This window comes from Saccopteryx leptura, chromosome 3 (genome assembly GCF_036850995.1).
Source record: "Saccopteryx leptura isolate mSacLep1 chromosome 3, mSacLep1_pri_phased_curated, whole genome shotgun sequence".
NCBI classification, from domain to species: domain Eukaryota; kingdom Metazoa; phylum Chordata; class Mammalia; order Chiroptera; family Emballonuridae; genus Saccopteryx; species Saccopteryx leptura.
This window is the reverse complement of record NC_089505.1, coordinates 246,381,399-246,407,043: the sequence shown is the minus strand read 5'-3', so window position 1 is coordinate 246,407,043 and position 25,645 is coordinate 246,381,399. Positions and strand designations below refer to the sequence as shown.

Sequence of the window (25,645 nt, the reverse complement as noted above, 5' to 3'; positions counted from 1 at the left end):
GGGCAGAACGAGGTCTTAGATTTTAAAAGTACAAATGGGCAATTGGCAGGTAATTGGGCAAGAGCGAAACACACACGGAAGGTGAATTTTTGCTAGACATCCCAGAAAACAGCGGGACAGGCAAGGGGGTGCCTGATCCACAGGCTGCTGCGTGGAGTTTTCCTGTCCAAGGCCAAGGTGGTTATGCTAAGGTTCCCTTCCCGAAGCAGGTCTTTCCATCTGATCTCTTAGGTAAGAAAAGGGAGAGGCTCAAAGGTTCTTTCTAAGTCTTTTGTTTCTTAATAGCCGACTTAAAATCAAATTAATATCCCAAAGGCAGCTTTAGGGTATGAGAATTTGGGTCCCCTTCAAAAATCAAATTAATATCCCAAAGGCAGCTTTAGGGTATGAGAATTTGGCATAACATAGGAAAGAGACCAGTCGTGTGATGAGTCCAGGGAGCTGGAGGGATCCAGGGAAGGCTTTTCGTAGGTGGTGGCAGCGAAGCTGACCCAAGAATGAGCCTCCATAGATATTCAAAAGGAGATGAGGGTGAAATTGTGCAGGGGAAGAAGGACCCTGGTATTGTCAGGGCAACCAGCACAGGGTGAGGGCAGGTTGTGGGTGTGGACAGTGAAGAGAAGCTCTGAAGGGGCTTCAGGAAGGGATGTGGTGAGGGGCATGGGGCGGTGAGAGTGCCTGAAGCTCCAGGGGGAGGAGAGGAGTTCACTGTTGGTTGGGGCCAGAGGGACAGTCACAGACGGAGGTGAGAGAAGCCAGCCAGAACCCCCGCCCCTCCTCCCCATCTTCCTGCTTCAGGTGGCCTAAGGCACCTCCCAGAACCGGAATGCTCCAGGAAACCAAGTTTCCCTGTTTACAGTTGACTGGGGGAGGAGAGGAGGGGAGAGGGGAGGGGCGGCCCGGGGACAGGCAGTCAGTTCTGTACAGCTCCAGCTGGGCCAGGAGAGTTGGACTTCCCTCAGCAGACTCAGGCATTCTGCTCCCAGCCCGACACCTCACCATGGCCACCGAGGTAGACAGTAGGCCTGGGGGGCTCCCCAGCAGTGGTTACCACCTGGGCGCAGCTCGTGAGCACATGCAGGCGGTCACCAGAAACTATATCACCCACCCCCGTGTCAGTGAGTATGACCCCCAGTGGGTGAGGTTAGGGTGGGCTGCTTGATCCTCAGGCACTGCTTTTGAGTGTCCAGGAAAGTCGAGGACCGGAGAGCTGGGGAGACCTGGGGGTCTTTTGGTCCAGTGGAGCGATGCCAGAGGCTGTCTGGACAAGGGGCCACCTCTGCAGGTGGAGAGATGGGGACACCAGCCCAGCTTCCCCAGCGGAGAGGACAGGGGAACAGTTGCAGAAACCTCCCTGTTGTCACTCTAGACCTTCAGGGAGACCCCAAGTCAGAGAGAGCTCCCAACTGTGCCTGAGTGCATGCATGCGTGTGTGTGTGAAGATGTGTGTGTGGGGGGGTATGTACATGGGGACCCCAGAACACTGCATGAGGAAAGGGATGATCAAATGTTCTTGAATGATGTGTAGCAAAGCAGAGTTTGTGTGCAGTTTCAGGAGGGGGAAACACATGACACCGTGTGTGTCCTATCAATGGGTGTGTGCTATGTGTGTGCTCTGAAGGAGGATGTCTGTGTGTAGAACCAGAGGAAGGCATGTGCCTGTGTGTACTGTGCCCACCCTCTCTTGGGGGAGGATATGTATATGACAGCCTGAGTGGGGAAATGCGGGCATATATGTCATTTTGGACAAAGGGGAAAACTGTGCATGCATGCTTGCACACTTAGGGCGAGGTTATGTGTATGTGCATGATATACTCAAGTGTGCATACCACCAGGAGAACACAGTGAGCGTGTGGTCAGGTGAGGTGATGTCACCTGTCTGCGTGTGTACTTGGGGGGGGGGGGCGTGCCTGGCATCCAGGGACACAGGTGTGTGCTGGAGGGTACCTTCATTGGCTTCAGAGGGAGGCTCCTAGAGTGTCTTGAGAGCCTGTCCCACAGGAGTGGGCCAAGTCCAGACGTCTGGGGCAGAGGACAGGGTAAGGCCCTGAAGACCAGAAGGAGCCCTCTGCCCCTGCAATGTCTCCTGGTTCAAGGTCACTCTTTCTGGCCCAGCCCACTGGAATAAACCGGCCTGGCCAGCACTCGCTAAGCAGACCCAGAAGCTGCTAGCAGGGTGTGTAGGGAGTGAAGCTGGCCTACATAGCCGCCTCCCTCCCTCTCCAGTTACACACTCTGTGGGGAGGCGTGGGGGGAAGGGCCAGTTGAGAGGGCTGGAGAGCTCAGCCTGCTTGGGAGTGGAGCCCCAGAGGAGCCCAAGGGTGTGAGGCACTTCCTTTTTTTTCTTTTCCTTTTTTAAAAAAATTTATTCATTTTACAAAGTGGGGGGGGGGGGAGCAGGAAGCATCAACTCTCATATGTGCCTTGACCAGGCAAGCCCAGGGTTTCGAACTGGAGACTTCAGCATTTCCAGGTCGAGGCTTTATCCACTGCGCCACCACAGGTCATGAGGCACTCACTGCCTTAGGCTCAAGCAGGCACTGAGGGGTGGGGTATATTTCAGCTAAGGAGAAACCGAGGAGAGAGGCATGTGTCAGGTTGATCAAGGCAGTTCTGCAGGCCCTGCCCTGTGGAGATGCAAAGAGGATGGTGGCCCAGTCTTTTTCCTGGGGCAAGGAGGGCTCACGGAGGCCCAGAAATATGCAGTGACTGGGTTGTGTTGGGTCCAGAGCCCAGGCCTGGAAACCTGAGAGGAGCTGGCTGACTCTTGGCCAGTACCATGTGATGGCCCACCCTACAGCGTCCTCCCGATCATCGATCATCGATCATCGTTATCCCTCCTCCCTGTGGAAACAGGAGAGCTGCCAGGGTCCTGAGCAGGTGTGAGGCCTGGAGCCTGGATCTATGTGATTTGCTTTCCTTCTCCCTGGAAAGTGCACTCCCAGGAACCCTGAAAGCCGCACCCCTCCCCCAGTTCCCTCCCAGCCAGTCCTTTATTTATAGTCAATAAGCCCTTGGGTCAAGTTTGGCCCAGGCTGGAACTGGGGTGGCAACAATCTACCCCCCAGGGTTGGCAAGTGTGTGGCTCCATGTGACCCCCACCCAGACAAATGGGTCCACACACAGCAGCTGACCCAGAGGCAGGGTTTAGAGCTGGGGGAGCCCCTTCAGGCTGCTGCTAAGGCTAAGATGTCATTGCAATGACAAAGGCCACCACCTTTGCTTTTGCTGCACACCAGTGTCCTCACAGAACCCCCCTGGGGGGGGGGGGAGCAGCCCCAGCCCAGCCTGGACAGCCTCCCACCCCCAGGGCTGGTGCACTCTGCGCTCCTCCCATCCTCCTCAGGTGCCCATGTGGTGGCCCAACCCCGCAGGGCGTGAACAGGCACAAAACCCAGAGCGCTGCCCTCAGTAGGCTGGAGGCAGGATCCTGTGTCCCTCTCTGCCCTCCTCCCCATGTCTGGCCTTCTGGGGGGGGGGGGGCTTCTAAGGACTTCCTGCGAGGGCAGGGGGAAGCTTTCTATACAGAGAGAGAAAGCCCAGAGGAGGTGGCTGGCTCCCAGGCCCAGGGCTCACTGGCTAAGGGGTGGAGTGAGTCCTGGAGACTTCCTGGAGGTGGAGGTGGCCTGAGACACTGCAGTGGTTGGAGAGGGGGTGCACCAGAAAGGAGGGGTGGAGTAGAATGGGGACAGGGAGTGAACCTCAGCAATATCCACTCCAGGAAGGAAGGGACCTCTTTGCCACCCTCAGATCTAAGAGTTGTTCCCCAAGGAGAGGAGGTGGCATGGAGCTTTATCTGGTCTTGTGGGGCACAGGTTGCTTGACCAACAGGGTAAGGGGCACAGGGCACAGCATGAGCAAAAGTTATGATGGACATGCTGGTAGCGTGCTGGAGGGAAGGATGGAGCCAAGTCAGATTGTCCAGGGACCTGAGTGCCACACTGCTGGCTGCCTCAGTGTCCTCAACTGAAAGGCCAGAGAGGTTACAGAGAGAGCTCCAAGGGCGGGGCCTTGGGCTTCCAGCCCTGCCCGCCCTCCCTAATCCCTCCAGCATGATCAGGGAGGAGGTGAGGGACGGCTGCCCCGGGCCTGCCCCCACCGGCCTCTCTCCGCATGGGCGCCTGCCTCAGCCCTCGCCCAGGACGCTGCAGGTGTGTGGCTGGGCCACCCTAATTAGTGGGCTGCCAGGGCCCCATGCTGCGCCTTTGACAGGGAAGGCGTGGGGAGACAGGGTCAGGGGCTCCACCAGCCTGCAGCCCAACGTGTAACCCAAAGTGTCAGCGAAAACAATGGAGAGGGGGTGGGTAGAGCAGCTGGAGGGAGAGTCTGCAAAGTCTCAGAAAGGCCTATTGAGGAAGTGCCCCTCAAAGGCCTTCTGGTTCAACACCCTGCCTTAGTACTACCTCCAGTCTTCACCTCTCCAGAGTCAAGGGTATGTCTCAGGGCTGGGGTAGTAGCCATTTCTTTGAGTGCCACAGGATACTGTCCTGGTTTGTGGTGTGCCCCAGGAGAGATCAGCCGATTTTCTGGGTCTCAGTTTGCCATTCCATGCAATGGACACAATGGGCAGAGTTGAGGGTGAGTACATACAAAGGCCTGGCTTCCAGTCGTGGTGCTCAGTCGCCACCTTGGCTATGTCCAAACCAGACAGCCTCTAAGAAAAGATATAGACTAGTCTAATGAGGGACACCCTAGTCCCTGGGCAGACAGTCTGTCTTGTCAAGGACAAGACAAGGTGAAGAACAGGATGCCCCAGGGTGCCAACCTGTAGCATTGTGGAACTTCAAAAGGGAGAGGACCCAGTGGTTGGACAGAGCCTAAAGGATGTGAATAGCCAGATGTTGAACAGGAGTAGCTACATAACTGATTATCTGCAGAGAAGGACCAGGCTGGAGCCCCGTATTCATCCAGCAGCTATGTTTAAGGCCCGCCTGGAGCCAGGCCGGGTGCCTGATGGGAGCCTGGGAAGGCAGCTTACAGAGCAGGCTGGGGCATTGAGAGAGATGAGGGACTTAAGAGACCTCACACTGGTCACCCATGGGGCCTGCGCTGTGAGGGGCACAGACCTGAGAGACTGGCAGCCCCAGGGCCGGGCGCTGCAGCAGACGGGCACTGGCTCCAGCCCCTAGGCTCTCCTCAAGCCAGTCCCTCTCCCTGGGAGCTGGGGCAGGGTGGGGATGGCAGATCCATCCGCTGACCCTCTCTTTGTGCCCATTATCATCACCACTTCCCCCTCCTGGACACCCTCCCCCCCTGAGGTAGAGTTGCTGGATGTTAGTGAGGATGTCACATGCCAGAGCTGGGAAGTGGGGAGCGGGCTGACACTGGGCGCGGGCTCCGAGGCCTGGGCCTGTGTTCCTGGAAAAGCTGGAAGTGGTTCCCTGGGGTTCTCGGGACCTGGGCCTTTTCCTCCTCCAGCACCCCCACCTCACTCACATCCCCCTGTGAGGCCCACCTGCCCTATGTCTCCCTTCTGCCATCTCAGCCACTTTGGCTGGTCTGGTATTTTCTCTACAGGGCCAGCAAGATGCCAGCTCTTTGGGTATTTATTTACGTATTTATGTATTTATTTATTTTGAGAGGAAGAGGGAGAGAGAGAGAATCATCGATTTGTTTTTTCACTTATTTATGCGTTCATTGGTTGATTCTTGTATGTGTCCTGATGGGGGTTCGAACCTACAATCTTGTCATTACTGGGATGACACAACCAACTGAACTACCTGGCCAGGGTTTCTGGGGCTTTTTAAACTGTGGCACTCTCCCCATCCTGGTGCTTTTTTTGGCGTCGTCACAATCCGTTTCCTCCTCCCTGCTTCCCCATCCTCCCTCTGCTGGGCCCACCTGCTCCACTCGGCGCCACACAGCTCTAGCATCCAAAGGAGTTTATCAAAACGCCAGGGTCCCAGCGGGGGACTGTGTGGTTGCTTGGTAGGAGGGTGATGCTTCTGCCTGCCTGCCTCGTTGGCCTCTTCCTCTGCCCCCTCAGCTCTGAGCATCCTCTCGCTCATCCCGCCCACCCTCCCTCTGCACAGGAGTGACAGGACTAGGGGAGCAAGGCCTCAGACTGTGTGACGGGACCCCCCTCTGGTTGGGGCTGGGAAAGTGGTGGGTGGGGGCACACATGGGTCTGGTGGGACCAGGCAACACCTTCCACAGTTCACCCAGTGAATATTTACTGAGTGTCTGCACCATATGCTCACACTCTTCTAGGACGTGGGGACTCGGCAGTGACCACATCACACATCCCTGCTGTCACGTGTCACGGGGCTAATATGTCCTCTCGCACCCCAAAAGTGAGCCTGTGCAAGCCAGCCACACTGCTTTTCTGTTCCCCAAAGGCACCCAGGTTTTTCTCACCTCTGGGCCTCCTCCCCTCAGCCAGGTGTGCCCTTCCCCCAGCTCTCTGGGGGCTGGCTGATGACTCCACCTGTCCTAGAAGCCTCAGCTCAGATGCCCTTCCTGCCAGGAGCTTCCTCACAAGCACCTCGTCCTCCCCCCAGTCCCACTCGTCAGTGCTGCTGCTTCCTTTCGTAGCACCTACTGCTGTTTCTAACTCAATTCTTTTATCTTTGTCCCCTTTCTAATCATAGGCTTTCTGTTTTACTTGACATCTGTATTTAAATTTTTTTATTCATTTTAGAGAGGAGAGGGAGAGACAGAGATAGAGAGGGAGAGAGGAGAGACAGAGAGAGAGAAGGGGGGAGGAGCTGGAAGCATCAACTCCCATATGTGCCTTGACCAGGCAAGCCCAGGGTTTTGAACCGGTGACCTCAGCATTTCCAGGTCGACGCTTTATCCACTGTGTAGTCTAGGACATACAGAGCATCTGATAGATATGCTTGAAGACAGGAAGGGCAGAGAGAAGGAAAGAAAGCAGATCATCCAGGCCCTGGCCTGTTGGCTCAGTGGTAGAGCATCGGCCCCGCGTGTGGAAGTCCCAGGTTCAATTCCCAGCCAGGGCACACAGGAGAAGCACTCATCTGCTTCTCCACCCCTCCCCTTCTTGCTTCTCTCTCTCTCTCTCTCTCTTCTCTCCTCCTTCAACCATGGCTCAATTAGAGCAAGTTGGCCCTAGTTGCTGAAGATGGCTCCATGGCCTCCACCTCAGGTGCTAAAAAATGGTTTCCATTGCAAAGGAGCAAGGGCCATAAAATAAAAAAAGAGAAAGTAGACCATCCAGGGGCAGGAGAGTGGGAAGCCCAGAGCCTGAGGCCCTCCAATAGCCAAAGGTCCCCAGAGAGGTGGCGGATGGGGCGTGGAGGAGCAGGGCCTCCCAGGAGTTGCAAGGGGACAGGGCGTCCAGGATCTGGTCCCTTTGGATTTAGAAATCCACAAGCCTAGAGAGCAGCTGGGTTGGACAGGGTGAGCAGTGGGTGGAAGGTGGAAGGAAAGAGAGCAGGGAGGTCCTGCTTTTGAGAAGTGGGCTGTGAAGGCAGCAGCTGGAGGAGAACTGGGGTGGAAGGAGGGTTTTTAAGATGAAAGCTGCCGGAGCTAGGAGATTGCTGGATGGGGACGATACAAAGAGAGGAAGGGGCCAGTCATCTCTGGGGTCTGACCTAAGTCAGAAGGTGGGCATCTCCATGGGGTAAAGGAGAGGGTGGCGCAGTGAATTGGTAGTTTGAGGGCAGAAATGTGAGAGCGTCCCTCGTCTTGGACCTAAGCCCAAAAAGAACTTATCTTCTGGGACCCTCCTCCTATTCCTAAGTATTCTGAGTAGTCTTTAAGCTCAGAAAAGCCTTGCAATTATCTGTGCAAAAATCCCCCTGCCCAGTCTGTCCTCCTAGCCCAAGTCTCAGTGAACAGAGCTCATATCCAACACAAATAAGGGGTCTGACACTGGGGGGCATGAGTGAGGGGTGTTTAGCTCCCCTAGGCATGGGAGGCTTGGTGCCAGGCTGGTATACAAGCAGAGGGCGAGTGGCTGGCAGCCAATGTGGTCTGATGAGGACAAAGAGAGGGTCCCAGCCCCTCCTCTGCCACAAGCATATTGTGTGACCCGGGCCAGGCTTCTCATCCTTCCGGGCCCTATGTTCCTTGCCTGTTAAAAGGACAGTTGGACCACTCTCCCTTGGGACGTTCTCTCAGCCTGAGTGACCCAGTGACCTTACAGACACCCTGCCTATCCTGCCCTGCCAACTTTCTTCATCTCAGTTGTCTCACTGGCACTTCACAAGAACCCCAGTGCAGGGCTCCGGTCCCAGGGCCCCTCAGCCAGCCCCTGAGGAACCAAAGTAGGCTTCCTGACTGCCAGGTCCATCGGGCCCCAACACTGGCGTCAGGGAGCGTTTCCTGTTGTATAACCTAATCCATGGACTCCTCTCTGCATGGCGAGTGTCTGCAGCCTCTGTCCCTTTCTCCCCTCCCCCACGGGCACCCAGTGGGCCTGGGGAGTCTGGAGCCTCCCTGGCAGGGCGTTGCAGCAGAGCGGGGGTGCTGGCTGGCTTTTCTCTCTGAAGCCTGTACCCCTCCAACAGTGTTCAGGCAGCGCAGGTGACGGAGAGAAGCATGGTACATGTGAGGGAGGTTCTCTGCTACAGGGTGGAGTGGGGCTGCAGAAGCTTTTGGAAAACACTGTGGGTCGGAGGAGGGAGTGGATGAGGTGGGGGCTGAGGCCAGAGGGGAAGCGGGCTCAGGGATGAGAAAGGCCTCCGTGTGGCTGGGGAGGGGAGGGTTCTGCGGGGCCTCTGCCCTTGCCCCTGCCCTCCTCCAGCCTCCTGCAGGTGTCCGAGGCAGCGGGGGCCCTGCAGGCAGGGGCATGACCCTTACAGCAATGGTGGCTGGCTCTGTCACAGCTAATGACCCTGATGGCCCAGCCTGGGGAAGGGATGGGGCTGGTGCTTAGAGGGAGGAAGGAAAGGCCAGGATGTGTGTGTGGGGGGGGAGGAGACCCTCAACCCCCTTCCCTTCCCCCAGCCTATAGGACTGTGTGCAGTGTCAATGGGCCCCTGGTGGTGCTGGACCAGGTCAAGGTAAGACTTCCACCTCTTCCCAAGCACAAGGCCAAATCCCAGGCAGGACTCCCTAGCCCCTGTGCAGGATTTGCAGAATTTTATCTAAATTGCCCTGCCCCAAGATGGCCCCCATGGGCCGGTCCTGCTCTTTCTTGTCCCCTGTAAGCCACCCCCACATCTTCTTCCACAGCCATCTCCCAGTTCCTGGCCCCGAGGGTTCCCTTTCTGCCTTTGCAGTGGGGGCCCCACTCTGGGCCATGGGGACCTGCTTCTCTCGCCAGTGAGCTGGGGGTCCGGGCTATTGCACCTCTTTCTTCGTTAGTAGACTGGCCATGTCTAACTTCCTCATAAGGCTGGACTCTCCACCTGCCACTCTCATGGCTCTTCTTCCAAAGGGAAGAGCGGGAGGTGGCAGAGCACACCAGCTACCTTTTCTCCGGAGCTTGAGGCCTTCAAAGGTCTTTGGAATATCTCAGCCTGGGAACCAGCTGCTCGGGTGGGAAGTGAAGCGGGCCTCCCAGAAGGTAACGGGATGTGGGCCACTGTGCGTCCCTGGGGAACTGGAGGGCCATGGAAGACACCGGAGGTACTTTGAGTCCTGTGGTTTGGATTCTTGAGGCATAAAGACCTCTGCAGTGGTATGGACCAGTTGCACCTCCAGCTTCCGCCCCACCCCCAGCTGAGAAAACTGATAAACGGAATGCCACCCTTCACTCCTCTCTTCCTTTCTTCCCAGTCTGTCAGGGCACATGCTCAGTCAGCAATCTCCAACCTAATTATGGTCATGGCATCTGGACGCCCAGCCTGGCACCCTCCCGCCCTCCGCCCTGCAGCCATGCAGCCCTGACCCCTTCACTACCTGCTTCAGACTCACCTGGTGCCTTCATCCTACAGGCAGTGGTGGATTCAGCTGGTTCACACCAGTTTAGCAGAACCAATACCTAATTTTTTGTTGAGTTTGGTGAACTAATCATTAAAATGGCACTTGTCATCAGGTTTCTCTCTAAGGTGGGCACCTGCGCAGCCTCCCAATGTAAAAATCACAAACTTACATTCTTTACTCTTTTTTAACGTTCATCTGGGCCAGGGGTCTCAAACTCAACTCAGCATGTGGGCCGCAGAGCAAGATCACAGCCGTTCGGCGGGCCGCACTAGGTCTACAAAAGGCAACTGTTACGCAACACTTTTCAGTGTCACAAAACAACCAGAAACTGTAGTTCGTGGATTAGTCTGCGGGCCGCACAAAATTGTTCGGTGGGCCGCATGCAGCCTGCAGGCCGCGAGTTTGAGACCCCTGATTCTGGGCAATAGTGTATTCTAAGTGCCCACAGTAATGTTCATTCTGTCCATTGGTGAAAAAAATTGCAAGTGAGGACACCAATCAAGAAGCAATAGGGAAATATCTTTTTTTTTTTTTTTTTTACAGAGGCAGAGATAGACAGGGACAGACAGACAGGAACAGAGAGAGATGAGAAGCATCAATCATCAGTTTCTCGTTGTGCATTGCGACTTCTTAGTTGTTCATTGATTGCTTTCTCACATGTGCCTTGACTGCAGGCCTTCAGCAGACCGAGTAACCCCCTGCTGGAGCTAGCGACCTTGGGTCCAAGCTGGCGAGCTCTTTGCTCAAGCCAGATGAGCCCGCGCGCGACCTCGGGGTCTCGAACCTGGGTACTTCCGCATCCCAGTCCAATGCTCTATCCACTGCGCCACTGCCTGGTCAGGCGGGAAATATCTTAAATAACAGTTTTATTGTTTTTGTCAGGTATTATTTAATATTTTATTAATATTTTAAAACTCTTATAATCTAGTTTTGTGTACCTCTTTTATTGTTCTTATTTAAGTACTAAATGCGTGAAATAATAAACTACATTTCGGTATATCTTTTTTTATACTTAAACGGTCATTAGGGCAGAGAACCAGTGGTTAAATTATTTGAATCCCACCACTGGCTACAGGCCCTATGTTCCATAAGGGTTCCTGCATCCCTTTCCACTCTGGTGTCTCATCACTCTCCCTGTTCCACTTAGAAACCCACACTGTCTCTGTAGCTTCCAGTTAATGTCTCAGGGCCTTTGCACATACTTTCCCCTCTGCCTCCTGACTACCTTTTATCCATGCCCTCCATCTGACTCTCCCCCAGGGCCAGCTGAGGACATACTGCTCCTAGAAGTCTCTCCCCGCCGCCTGGGCAGTGAGCCTGGTGCTCCTCTCGGCCTTGTGTACGGCCTTATTGTCGATACCCATCCACTGAGACATGTGGCCCCCACCTGAGCGCGTGGCTCCTCCTTGCCCCTGCAGCCACCCACCCACTGTGCCCTCCTTTGGGCATGAATGGTATTTTAGTAATCCTGAGCTCCCAGAGCCCCTCACTGCACCTTCACTAGACACCCAACCCACTGTAGGTGCTCAGCTTGTTCAAAGGAAATGTGAGTAACTAATGAGATGAATGAGTAAATAAGAGGACCTGTCAAAACCTGAGTCAGCCTGACCAGGCGGTGGCACAGTGGATAGAGCGTCAGACTGGGATGCGGAAGACCCAGGTTCGAGACCCCGAGATTGCCAGTTTGAGTGCGGGCTCATCTGGCTTGAGCAGCTCGGATCCAAGGTCGCTGGCTCAAGCAAGGGGTTATTCGATCTGCTGAAGGCCCACGGTCAAGGCACATATGAGAAAGCAATCAATGAACAACTAAGGTGTCGCAATGCACAATGAAAAACTAATGATTGATGCTTCTCATCTCTCCGTTCCTGTCTGTCTGTCCCTGTCTATCCCTCACTCTGACTCTCTCTGTGTCTCTGTAAAAAAAAAAAAAAAAGAAAAACCCGAGTCAGCTATATTAAAGATGTCAGACCCTCTCACTTCTAGAAAACAGACTCCACATTCAATGGACTTACTGTTTGACTTACTAATGTTGGGGGTGCCTGGGAGGAAGTGGGGTGGAGTAGTTATATGTGGGTGCACAGGGGTCAGACCATCTGACTCAGGCTTCATGACTTTTAATCCCAGCCCCATCTCACCCTCTCTGCTGCTACCTGTCAATTCTAGATCAACAGCATCAGCACCCCTGGGAACTTCTTAGAAATACAGATTCCATGGACAAAATCAGAAACTCTGGGTGTGAGGCACAGAAGTCTGTTTTGTTGTTGTTGTTGTTGTTGTTTTGTAACAGAGACAGAGAGAGAAACAGATAGGGACAGACAGACAGGAAGGGAGAGAGATGAGAAGCATCTTCGTTTCAGCACCTTAGTTATTCATTGACTGCTTTCTCATATGTGCCTTGATGGGGGGGGGGGGGCTACAGCAGAGTGAGTGACCCCTTGCTCAAGCCAGCAGCCTTTGGGCTCAAGCCAGTGACCATGGAGTCATGTCTATGATCCCACGTTCAAGCCAGCTACACCACGCTCAAGCTGGCGACCTCCGGGTTTCGAACCTGGGTCCTCTGCATCCCAGTCTGACACTGTATCCACTGCGTCATTGCCTGGTCAGGCACAGAAGTCTGTTTTGAAAAGCCCTCTAGGTGATCTGATGCTCCCTGAAGAGTGAGAACCATCTATCAATATCTAGGATTGTAAATCCCAGTTTCCTCATCTATCGATCATAGCACTGTTGTGAGGATCATATCAGATAAATGTATAATTCTTATTCCTCCTTGAGAACAGCTAGCAATAGTTCTGCCCATAATGTGGAAGTGTTAATATGCCTGATTACAGAGTTGGTGCCATCTCCTTCCCCCTCGCCCACCCCCACCACACTCTCTACTACATTTGTCAGTTTGTATGACCCAGTGCCATGTGGAGAGTTAGTACTTATGCAGACACCAGTTTGATTAGAAAACAAAATAGATCCCCAGACCTATGGTTCTATGATGATTGCATGCATCTGGAGCTCTTGCAGAACAGGAAAACTGGGAGATGGAGACAACCAGAAAACCCTGGACTTGCAGGGGGGGGGGGGAGGGATGGGTAGTTTTAGTCTCATTAGTTCAGAAGGCACCTTTGTGCCTCCCTCTTCACTGTCTTACATCCCTTTGCCTGTTGCTGAGTTGCTTGGGCAAAATGTCACAATTCCTCCTCTACAGCGCCACCTCCTGTCCTCATTGAATCACAGGCAATTTCTGCTTCCATCCTCAAATGCAAAAACATTGAGGAAGAATTTTGTATAGATCAGAGGTTCTTAACCCAGGGAATAAGGGCCTTGAAATTGTATGCAAACGTTAGAAGGTATGCATTCATGTGCCTGTGCATTTTTTGGAGGTAGTTTCCACAGTTCCATCTGGTTTTCCGAGGTGTGATTCCTGCCAGTCTGTCTAAGAACTTCCAGTCCTCCGAGGGTGCACAGCAGCTCTCCTGTGCTTGAGTAAGGGCTGGTTTAGAACCCGGTTGACTCTCCAGCAGAGGAAATGGGTTGCACTGTACCATCCTCACCCCCTGCAATGCTCTTAGTAACCATCAATGAAAGTTGAGAGAATCAGGTTTGCTTAGTATGTGGCTGGGAAATGGGACTCCTTTGGGTAAGAGCTAATTTCACACTGGAATTCTCCTGGAACTCAAGGCTCTAAGTGGCTATGACCACCCCTCTCTACAAATGAATACCCAACACAGGAACACATAGAATCTGGCATTCTAGTCCCAAAAGGATTCCAGACTACACCATCCATGCCTGGGTGTGATGGTTCTGACAGTTCTTCCTTCTGTCTCACTGTAATCTCTCTGCTATTTAAAGTTCACTTTCTGATTTCATTTCTCTCTACTCTCCTTTCCTCCCACCTACCGTCACCCACGTAAACCCACATAAGAAAGAATGACTTTTTAGCATCCTGCTACTTGGTTTCTATTGGATCCTTTGCTTATTTCTTTTGGGTCCACTCTGGCCTGTGTTCTGTGTCCAGCAACTTTCCTCCTGAGGTTAGCAGCCCACCATCAGCCCAGCAGATAATGAGGCCAGTAGTGGATTCAGATAGGGAGGCCTGGGCAGAGCGGCAGAGGGAATAAAGCCGGGATTCTTAATTTAACTTGTTTCCCAGGCTACGCAGTCCTTGCTCTCGGGCTCCCGCTTGTGGTTGAGAAGCCTCTCCACCGATTTAGGAGCATGCCTCTGGGACCGAGCACCCTCCCCGAAAGGCCGCACTTCAAAGAGTCTGACGGGTGGTTTGGAGGAGAATCAGGTCGCCTTCCAGACGTTCTCTTCACAGCACAAGGCGGGGCCCAAGCCAGAGCTTCCCTCAGTGGCTAGCAGAGCTGCATACCGTCCTGTCTCAGGTTGGACCCCAGCATGCCCTGGGGGAATGGAACCCACGCTGGTCACGCCTGGCCCGTCTCCCTGGTCATTCAAGGTCACAAGTTTGTGGAGAGCAGGAGAGAGAATGAATAATGAGGGCGAATAACCACTTGAACATGTTCCAAATTTTTATTACAGTTTGAATTTTTTTTTAATGCTCCTTGGAAATAGTGAAACAAAGAAAAGACACAGACCAAGCGGTGGCGCAGCGGATAGAGCGTCGGATTCTGACACAGAGGACCCAGGTTGGAAACCCCAAGGTCGCCGGCTTGAGGTGCAGGCTCACCTGACTTGAGCGCCGAGTTGGTTGGCTGGCTAGAGCATGGGATCATAGACATGACCCATGGTCCCTGGCTTAAAGCCTAGGGTCGCTGGCTTGAGCCCAAGGTCTCTGGATTGAGCAAGGGGTCACTCACTCTGCTGTAGCCCCCCACTCCAGTCAAGGCACATATGAGAAAGCAATCAATGAACAACTAGGGTGCCCCGAAGAAGAGTTAATGCTTCTCATCTCTCTCCCATCCTGTCTGTCCCTGTCTCTCTGTCTCTGTGACACACACACACACACACACACACACACACACACACACACACACAAGTTAACTATGCCCCTAATCTATTGGAATAACCAATGTAAAGATCTGGCTATATATGTCAGAGGTTTACATCAGCGTTAGTCTCTTAAAACCTATCATACACATTTTACTCATTCATTTTGATAGTAGCATGATAGGCGATAGTATGGGTGGCCTGTGACTTATTTCATAGTTTCACTATAGATAGATATTCAGCATTTTTCCAGGTTATGCTGTTACAAATAGTACAGCAATATAGATCCTTATTATACTGATGCCTTTATTGCGGTAGGATAGATACCTTGAAATGAATTGCTGGTTCAAAGTGTGTATGATATTTATTAAATAGATAGTGACAGTTTGGGGCTTATCCCAGCAAGGCTGGGTTAACTCACATTCCTATCAAACCTGTAAGAGAGGACTCATGTCTCAACACCCTTGCCAGCCTTGAATATGTTCTCTCCTTTCATTTTGCCTGTGAAAAAAATTAAAATTAGTACTGTCTTGCTTTTATGTGCATTTCCCTGATGACTAGGGGAGTTGAGCATCTTTTTATCTGTTTAGATTTCACTCCATCCTCTGTGAGTTGTACAGCTCAAATTGTGGAAGCTTTTTGTTTATTGTTCACATGTGTGTATGGTATCCTTACCAAAAAGATACATCAAATGTTCATATAATCAAATATTTCTATTTTTTCATTTATGGCTTTTGGATTTCTTTTCTTATTTATAGATATCTCTCTTATCCTGCTTTTGACTGGATTATTCAGAAAGGAAGAAAAGAAGAAAAGCTCTTTTAGGATTTTTGCTTGTTTTAGCTTTATATTTAATTATTTTAATATGCTGAAATGTATTTGTGTTTCTGATGTGGCATTTTCTAAATAGATACCCACTTATGTTAGCACCGTTTGTTCGATAAAGTCTTTTTTCCCTATGAACGAATAGGCCATATTTGTGCTATAATAGTCCCCTGAAATCTGGCTTCTGTCTCTGGACTCTCTAGTCCGGCCCACTGACCCATCTCTCCACACCAGCACTTACCACTCTAGTTTTATAGTGTGTCTTAACATCGGACAGGCAATTCTTCCATCCTCAATCTTTTCTATAACTGTCTTATGGATGCTCTCAGACATTTATATAAATTTTAAGATCATTTTAAGTTCCAAGAGAAACAATAATCCATTGGGAATGATTTAATTTATATACCCTTGAAAGTATTTATATTTTGATAGCAAGTCATTCTGTCTTGAAAAACAATGTTGTTCTTCATTTGTTCAGGGCTTCTTTTATGTCCTTCTGTAAGGTTTTATTATTTTCTCGTACCTTTCTTTTTCAATTTATTTCCAATATTCTATGGGTTCTGGCCTTGTTGTAGACGGGATGTTTTTCTTCAATCCCTCTTCTGTTTATTGTTAGAATAGGAAGAAAAAGAGTTTAATTTTTATACATTTGTTTTGTGTACAGCCAACTGGATTATTCAGAAAGAAAGGAAAGAAAAAATTCTCTTATTAGTCTTGGGGTTTGTTCTTTTTGTTTTCAACTAGAGTCTCTTGGGTTTTTTTAAACATATTATGTGCAAGTAAAGGGAATTAGGTCTTTTTCAACTGGCATTGCATTTAATCATTATGTCTGTTTAGGCTCCTATCATCTGGAACATTTCCAGAGAGACTTTTTTGACATTTTTGAATATAGTCTCCTTCCTTCACCACTTTTTTTTTTGTCTTACATAAACTAAATTTTCCAAAACAAAATTAAGTAACGATGATGATACAGGTGTCTCTGTGTTACTGATCTTATTGGAAATGTAAATTGTTTTAGCATCTCACCATTTACCAGGCTGTTGGTATTGGTTTTGATGAATAGTCTAGTGTTCAAGAAGTTGCCTTTGACTCCTGTTTTACATAAAATTGTACTAGAAACAGCTACCAAACCTTTTTTTTTTTTTACAGAGACAGAGAGAGTTAGATAGGGACAGACAGACAGGAACGGAGAGAGATGAGAAGCATCAATCATCAGTTTTTCGTTGCGACACCTTAGTTGTTCATTGATTGCTTTCTCATATGTGCCTTGACCGTGGGGCTACAGCAGACCGAGTAACCCCTTGCTCAAGCCAGCGACCTTGGGTCCAAGCTGGTGAGCTTTGCTCAAACCAGATGAGCCTGCACTCAAGCTGGCGACCTCGGGGTCTCTAACCTGGGTCCTCCACATCCCAGTCCGACATTCTATCCACTGCGCCACCGCCTGGTCAGGCGAAACAGCTACCAAACTTTATCAAACAGCTTTTAAGTCTCTATTTACATAAACCCGTGGAGTTTTTCTTTTCATTTATGTTGACAGACTCCCTATTATTATGAATTACTTTGTCAATTGTTGATGAAGTCCCTAATGTTGATTTATCTTAGGCTTGCATTCTTGGAATTAAACCCTACTTGGTCCTACTTGTTATTTATTTAAATACACTGATTGACTTACTGAGTAATAATTTATAATTTCTGCATCTATATAAGAAATTGGTCTATAGTTGTTGTTTTTTTGAGGGCTGTGCTCTTTATTGATTAAGATTTGGGGAGTTTTTTGTTTTATAGTTGTGTTTCCTTTCAATCTTTATATTCTGTTCATCGTATTATTTTGTTCCCTTCTTCCAGTGGCTGCTGAACAGAATGATGAAGGCAGACGTTGCTGCCTGTCTTGTTCCTAATTTTAAAGGGAATGTATTACACATTATACCATTGAGTATAATATTTTCAATAAGTTTTTTAGAGATACTTTTGGGGGTTGAGGAATTTTTCTTTTTTCCTCTGTTTTCATAAAGTAGTTTTGTTCTTGTCTTTTAAAAAATTTAATTTATTGGGGTGACACTGGTTAATAACATTATATAAATTTCGAGTGTACAGCTCTATAATACATCTGCACAGTGCACTGTGTGCTCACCAACCATATGGTCTAGTTTTCTTTCATCTCCGTAAATTTGATCCCCATTACTTCTTCAATCTTGTCCAACCCCTAATCTTGTCTTTTGTTTTTAATCATGAGTTTTTCTTAACTTTTACTAAAGTTTTTTAGATGGTTGCATGTTTTTAAATCCTTTTATCCACTAATAAGGAAATTGCATAACTAAACTTTCTAATATTAGACAAAACTTGAATTCTTAAAATAATCCCATCTTAGTTTTATTATTTTTATTTGGGTATGTTGTCTTCATTATTTTTTTGTTTTAATTGTTTCTTTTATCAGTTGGTTGGTTTATAACTTGGTCTTGTTTATACATTGTTGAACTTGGTTTGCTAAATTCTTGTTTAGGATTTTTGTATCTATGGTCATGAGTGAGAGTGCCTATAATTTTCCTACAATTGTTATTTTAGCATAAAAGTTCTGCTGGCCTCATAAAATGAATTCAGGACCATGCCTTTTGTTCCAGTCTTTTGAAAAGCTTGAAAAAGTTTCAAACAATTGGTTTTTTTATTGTTAGAACTCACTGGTAAAACAACCTGGGACTAGTGTTTTCTTCAAGATATTTATTTAATACCTTCTGACTTTTCATTTTATTTTATTTTATTATTAATTTTACTAGGGTGACATCAATAAATCAGGATACATATGTTCAAAGAAAACATGTCCAGGCTATCTTGTCAATCAATCATGTTGCTTACCCATCACCCAAAGTCAGATTGTCCTCTGTCACCTTCTATCTAGTTTTCTTTGTGCCCCTTCCCCTCCCCCTCCCCCTCTCCCTCTCCCCCCACCCCCTGTAACCACCACACTCTTATCAATGTCTCTTAGTCTCACTTTTATATCCCACCTACGTATGGAATAATGCAGTTCCTGGTTTTTTCTGATTTACTTATTTCACTCATTATAATGTTATCAAGATCCCACCATTTTGCTGTAAATGATCCGATATCATCATTTCTTATGGCTGAGTAGTATTCCATAGTGTATATGTGCCACATCTTCTTTATCCAGTCATCTATTGATGGGCTTTTTGGTTGTTTCCATGTCCTGGCCACTGTGAACAATGCTGCAATGAACATGGGGCTGCATGTGTCTTTACGTATCAATGTTTCTGAGTTTTTGGGGTATATACCCAGTAGAGGCATTGCTGGCTCATAAGGTAGTTGATTTTCAGTTTTTTGAGGAACCACCATACTTCCTTTTTTTTTTTTTTTTTTTTGTATTTTTCTGAAGCTGGAAACGGGGATAGACAGTCAGACAGACTCCCGCATGCGCCCGACCGAGATCCACCTGACACGCCCACCAGGGCGACGCTTTGCCCACCAGGGGGCGATGCTCTGCCCCTCCGGGGCGGCGCTCTGTCGCGACCAGAGCCACTCTAGAGCCTGGGGCAGAGGCCAAGGAGCCATCCCCAGCGCCCGGGCCATCTTTGCTCCAATGGAGCCTCGCTGCGGGAGGGGAAGAGAGACAGAGAGGAAGGAGAGGGGGAGGGGTGGAGAAGCAGATGGGCGCTTCTCCTGTGTGCCCTGGCAAGGAATCAAACCCGGGACTCCTGCACGCCAGGCCGACGCTCTACCACTGAGCCAACTGGCCAGGGCTTACCATACTTTCTTCCATAATGGTTGTACTACTTTACATTCCCACCAACAGTGATGAGGGTTCCTTTTTCTCCACAGCCTCTCCAACATTTGCTATTACCAGTCTTGTTAATAATAGTTAATCTAACAGGTGTGAGGTGGTATCGCATTGCAGTTTTGATTTGCATTTCTCTAATAACTAAAGAAGATGAGCATCTTTTCATATATCTGTTGGCCATTTGTATTTCTTCCTGGGAGAAGTGTCTGTTTATGTCCTCTTCCCATTTTTTATTGGATTGTTTGTTTGTTTGTTGTTGAGTTTTATGAATTCTTTGTATATTTTGGATATTAGGCCCTTATCTGAGCAGTTGTTTGAAAATATCATTTCCCATTTAGTTGGCTGTCTGTTTATTTTGTTATCAGTTTCTCTTGCTGAGCAAAAACTTCTTAGTCTGATGTAGTCCCATTCATAAATTTTTGCCTTCACTTCTCTTGCCTTTGGAGTCAAATTCATAAAATGCTCTTTAAAACCAAGGTCCATGAGTTTAGAACCTATGTCTTCTTCTATGTACTTTATTGTTTCAGGTCTTATATTTAGATCTTTGATCCATTTTGAATTAATTTTAGTACAAGGGGACAAACTGTAGTCCAGTTTCATTCTTTTGCATGTGGCCTTCCAGTTTTCCCAGCACCATTTGTTGAAGAGGCTTTCTTTTCTCCATTGTGTGTTGTTGGCCCCTTTATCAAAGATTATTTGACCATATATATGTGGTTTTATTTCTGGGCTTTCTATTCTGTTCTATTGGTCTGAGTGTCTATTTTTCTGCCAATACCATGCTATTTTGATTATCGTGGCCCTATAGTATAGTTTGAAGTCAGGTATTTTAATGCCCCCAGCTTCATTCCTTTTCTTTAGAATTGCTTTGGCTATTCGGGGTTTTTTATAGTTCCATATAAATCTGATGATTTTTTGTTTCATTTCTTTAAAAAATGTCATTGGAATTTTGATGGGAATTGCATTAAATTTGTATATTGCTTTGGGTAATATGGCCATCTTGATTATATTTATTCTTCCTAACCAAGAACAAGGAATATTCTTCCATCTTATTATATCTTTTTCGATTTCCCTTAACAATGGTTTGTAATTTTCATTATATAAGTCCTTTACATTCTTTGTTATGTTTATTCCTAGGTATTTTATTTTTTTTATTGCAATTGTGAAGGGGATTATTTTTTTGAGTTGGTTCGCAAATGTTTCATTGTTGCCATATAGAAAGGCTATGGACTTCTGTATGTTAATTTTGTATCCTGCGACCTTACTGTATTGGTTTATTCTTTCTAGTAATCTTTTTGTGGAGTCTTTGGGGTTTTCAATGTATAGGATCATATCATCTGCAAAAAGTGGTACCCTTACTTCTTATTTTCTGATATGGATGCCTTTTATTTCTTTCTCTTGTCTGATTGCTCTGGCCAGAACTTCGAGCACCACATTAAATAAGAGTGGAGAGAGTGGACAACCCTGTCTTGTTCCTGATTTAAGGTGGAAAGTCCTCAGTTTTATGCCATTTAATATGATGTTGGCTGATGCTTTATCATATATGGCCTTTATCATGTTGAGATATTTTCCTTCTATACCCGTTTTGTTGAGTGTCTTAAACATAAAGTTGTGTTGTATTTTACCGAATGCCTTTTCTGCATCTATTGATAAGATCATGTGGTTTTTGTTCCTTGTTTTGTTGATATGGTGTATTACGTTAACCGTTTTACGTATGTTGAACCATCCTTGAGATTCTGGGATGAATCCCACTTGATCATGATGTATTATTTTTTGAATATGTTGTTGTATTCGATTTGCTAGTATTTTGTTTAGTATTTTAGCATCTGTATTCATTATAGATATTGGTCTGTAGTTTTCTCTTTTTGTGCCGTCCTTGCCAGGTTTTGGTATGAGGGTTATGTTGGCCTCATAAAATGTGTTTGGAAGTATTGCTTCTTCTTTAATTTTTTGGAATACTCTCAGTAGAATAGGAACCAAGACTTCTTTGAATGTTTGATAAAATTCGCTGGTATAGCCGTCTGGGCCTGGACTTTTATTTTTGGGGAGGTTTTTAATGGTTTTTTCTATTTCTTCTCTACTAATAGGTCTGTTTAGGCTTTCTGCTTCTTCTTGACTCAGTCTAGGAAGGTTGTATTGTTCTAGGAATTTATCCATTTCTTCTAGGTTGTAGAATTTAGTGGCATAAAGTTTTTCATAGTATTCTACAATAATTCTTTGTATATCTATGATGTTTGTGGTGATTTCTCCTCTTTCATTTTGGATTTTGTTTATATGAGTTCTTTCTCTTTTTTCCTTGGTGAGTCTTGCCAGGGGTTTGTCAATTTTGTTGATCTTTTCAATGAACCAGCTCCTTGTTCTATTAATTTTTTCTATAGTTTTTCTGTTCTCTCATTTATTTCTGCTCTGATTTTTATTATCTCCTTTCTTCGGCTGGTTTTGGGTTGTCTTTGTTCTTCTTTTTCCAGTTCCTTAAGGTATGAAGTTAAGTGGTTCACTTGGGCTCTCTCTTGTTTGTTCATATAGGCCTGAAGTGATATGAACTTCCCTCTTATCACTGCATTTGCTGCATCCCATAGATTCTGATATGTCGTATTGTCATTTTCATTTGTCTGTATCTATCTTTTGATCTCTGCGCTTATTTCTTCTTTGACCCATTCATTTTTTAAAAGTATGTTATTTAGTTTCCACATTTTTGTGGGATTTTTTTCCTCTTTTTTGCAGTTGAATTCTAGTTTCAAGGCTTTATGATCAGAAAATATGCTTGGTACAATTTCAGTTTTTCTGAATTTGCCGATGTTGTTTTTGTGGCCCAACATATGGTCAATTTTTGAGAATGATCCATGTACACTGGAGAAAAATGTATACTCTGTCACTTTGGGATGAAATGTCCTGTAGATGTCTATCATATCCAGGTGCTCTAGTGTTTTGTTTAAGGCCAATATATCTTTATTGATTCTCTGTTTGGATGACCGATCTAGAGCCGTCAGTGGTGTATTGAGGTCTCCAAGTATGATCGTATTTTTGTCAGTTTTTGTTTTAAGGTCAATAAGTAGCTGTCTTATATATTTTGGTGCTCCTTGGTTTGGTGCATATATATTAAGAATTGTTATGTCTTCTTGATTCAGTGTCCCCTTAACCACTATGAAATGGCCATTTTTGTCTCTGAGTACTTTTCCTGTCTTGTAGTCAGTATTATCAGATATGAGTATTGCTACGCCTGCTTTTTTTTTTTTTTTGGATGTTATTTGCTTGGAGTATTGTTTTCCAGCCTTTCACTTTGAATTTGTTTTTATCCTTGTTGCTTAGATGAGTTTCTTGTAGACAGCATACAGTTGGATTTTCTTTTTTAACCCATTCTGCTACTCTGTGTCTTTTTATTGGTGAGTTTAATCTGTTTACATTTAGTGTGATTATTGACACTTGTGAGTTCCCTATGCCATTTTATAGATTGCTTTCTGTTAGTTTTGTGTCTTGTTTGATCCTTCTCTTTCATTTTTCTATCTTTTGTTTTTATTTGGTTGTATTCCATACATATTTCCTCTGTTGCTATCATTTTAAATCATGTGCTTCTGTGGTGGTTTTTTCAATGGTGGTTACCATTAAGTAATGAAAAGGGTTCCTACCCTGGTCATTGTAGTGCACTATCTTGTGAGTACTTTTCTACTCCATCATCCTTTGCTACTGTTAATCACCATCCTCTCCCCCCCTTTTTTTTGTTGTTGTCACAGTTTAAATTTGGTTTTATTATGATCTTCTTGGAGCTTTTACTTGTGGCTTTGTTTTTTATTTTTGTTCTTTGAATCTGATTGGAGAACCCCCTTTTGTAATTCCTGGAGTGGGTGTTTTCTGATGATAAATTCCCTCATCTTTTCTGTATCTGTGAATGTTTTTATTTCTCCTTCGTATTTGAAGGATAGCTTTGATGGGTATAGTATTCATGGCTGAAAGTTCCTCTTTCAGAACTTTAAATATTGGGGTCCAGTCTCTTCTAGCTTGTAGAGTTTCTGTTGAGAAATCTGATGATAATCTAATGGGCCTTCCTTTATATGTTGTATTCTTCTTTTCCCTGGCTGCCTTGAGAATTTTGTCTTTGTCGTTGGTTTGTGCCAATTTCATTATGATGTGCCTTGGAGTAGGTTTGTTGGGGCTAAGAAAACTCGGAGTTCTGTTTGCTTCTTGAATTTGAGGCTTTAATTCTTTCCACAGGCTTGGGAAGTTCTCATCTATTATTATTTTGAATATGTTCTCCATTCCATTTTCTCTCTCTTCTCCCTCTGATATACCTATTATTCTTATGTTATTCTTTTTGATGAAGTCAGATAATTCCTGTAGGGCTATCTCATTTTTAAAAATTTTTCAGTCTCTTTCTTCTTCTCTCTGTTGTGCCTCAAAGTTGCTTGTCTTCTATTTCACTAATCCTACCTTCTATTTGGCCTGTTCTATTAGCTAAGCTTGTTACCTCGTTTTTCAGCTCGTAAATTGAGTTTTTCATCTCTGTTTGATTTGTTTTTATAGTTTCAATTTCCTTGGTAATATATTCTTTGTGTTCATGGAGTTGTTTTCTGAGCTCCCTAAATAGCCTTTCTGTGTTTTCTTGTATATCTCTGAGTATTTTTAGGATTTTTATTTTAAATTCTCTGTCATTTAGCTCCAAGGTTTCCAATATATTAAATTTTTTCTCCATAGATTTTTCCTCATCTATCTGTGTTACCTCTCTGTCTTTTGTACCCATGATATTCAATTTTCTCTTCCTTAATGGCATCTGAGGTTGGTTTTGTTGATAGTATTAATGAGATTTAATAAAGAATAAAAAGTTAAAAAAATAAAAATAAAAAATATAAAAGAATTTTTTTAAAAATTAAAAATTAAAAAAAAGAAAGAAAATTATCCCCCCCTCCTTTTTTTCCTCTCTTCTCCTCTCCCCTCTTTCTTGAGAAAATCTTGTGGTGAACTGTGAATTATATTGTATTAAATAGAACAAACAATGCTTATAATGGAGGGCCTGAGTTGGGGAGAAGTAATAAAGGGGCAAAAGAAGGGGGGGTATCGACCCACAAAATGCAAATAAGGAAAAAATTTGGGACAAGAATAAAATTATTTGCTTTTAGGTGTTGGCTGACTAAGAGATATGATGAGAGAAATAAGAGGGAAACAGGAAAATGGGGGTAAAAAAATTAAAAAATTACTATTGTATTTAGTGGAACAAGAACTAGATAAAATGGAGAGCCAGGGTTGGGAGCACTGCTAGTGAGTTTAAAAAGCGAAGTAAAAACCCCCCAAAATGCCACAAACATAAGTTTGAGTCCCAGATAAGATAATTTGTTTGTTATTGAAGATTGAATGAGAGGAGACGGAAAGGAGAAAGGAAGAAACTAATATAGAGGGAGAAAAGAAAGAGAGGAAGAAAAAAAAAGAGGGAACCACTAAAAGAAGAAAAAAGAAAAAAAGGAGAGAGAGAGAGAGAGAGTTAAGGGTTTTGGAGTGCAATCCTCATAGAGAGAAAGGAAGAAGAAAGAAAAGATAATGGGAGATGTAACACTTATGGGTAGTGTAGTTCAAGGACAAGAGAGAGTAAGACCAGCAGAGAATTAAACGACCAAATTGGAAGAGGAAAAAAATAATCAAGACATGAAGATAAGAGAAACAAAAGAACAAATATATTAAAATGAGATAGGTTATAAAGTCTGTGGATTATTCTTGATTTTGAGAGGTTATCTTCTTGCTTTTTCTTTTCTCTCCCTCTTCCTGGTTGGTGACTTTGTACCCCAGGTTCTGCCCCTGTGGCACGCTCAGGTAGAGGTTTGCAGTTGATAAGTCTCTATGGCGATGTCATATATTGGGCTTCAGTCTCGTTGGCAGTAGAGGCTCATTAGCATTTTTAGGCTCCGACAGTGAGAGAGTCCATGTTCCCGGAGCCTCTCTCCTAGTCTTTCCTTCCTGAATTAGTAGCCTGATAATCCAGCTATGGGGATGCAGCTGCCTCTGCCTGGATAGTAAGAGGCTCAAAGAGCTGGCAACTCCCCACTCTATTCCCACTCAGCGCAGGGCTCTGGGTAAGGCTCAATCAGTCAGAGCTGCTAGCATAATCAAGTGCGGCTTCCGTCCACACAGACCTCTGACCTCTGACTCTGCCACTCTGTCCGGTAACACGGGTGGGCGCCCACTCTCGGGGCACTCGGAGGAATCTCTCCCTCACTATCTGCATGCACAGACCAGGATATCAGGTCGGCCATCTCTTACTCCGAATGAGACCCCCGC

At 46.5% G+C, this 25,645-nt stretch overlaps 1 protein-coding gene across 1 annotated transcript in view; it reads left to right on the top strand.

Annotated features, from left to right (window-relative positions):
* Positions 1 to 908: 908 nt before the first annotated feature.
* Positions 909 to 25,645, top strand: part of ATP6V1B1 (ATPase H+ transporting V1 subunit B1) — a 36,034-nt gene continuing 11,297 nt past the window's right edge. The window contains exons 1-2 of the mRNA XM_066378015.1: positions 909 to 1,118; positions 8,914 to 8,969. Of these exons, the coding sequence (XP_066234112.1) occupies positions 1,001 to 1,118; positions 8,914 to 8,969 (174 nt within the window). The 5' untranslated portion in view covers positions 909 to 1,000. The remainder of the gene's footprint in view (positions 1,119 to 8,913; positions 8,970 to 25,645) is intronic.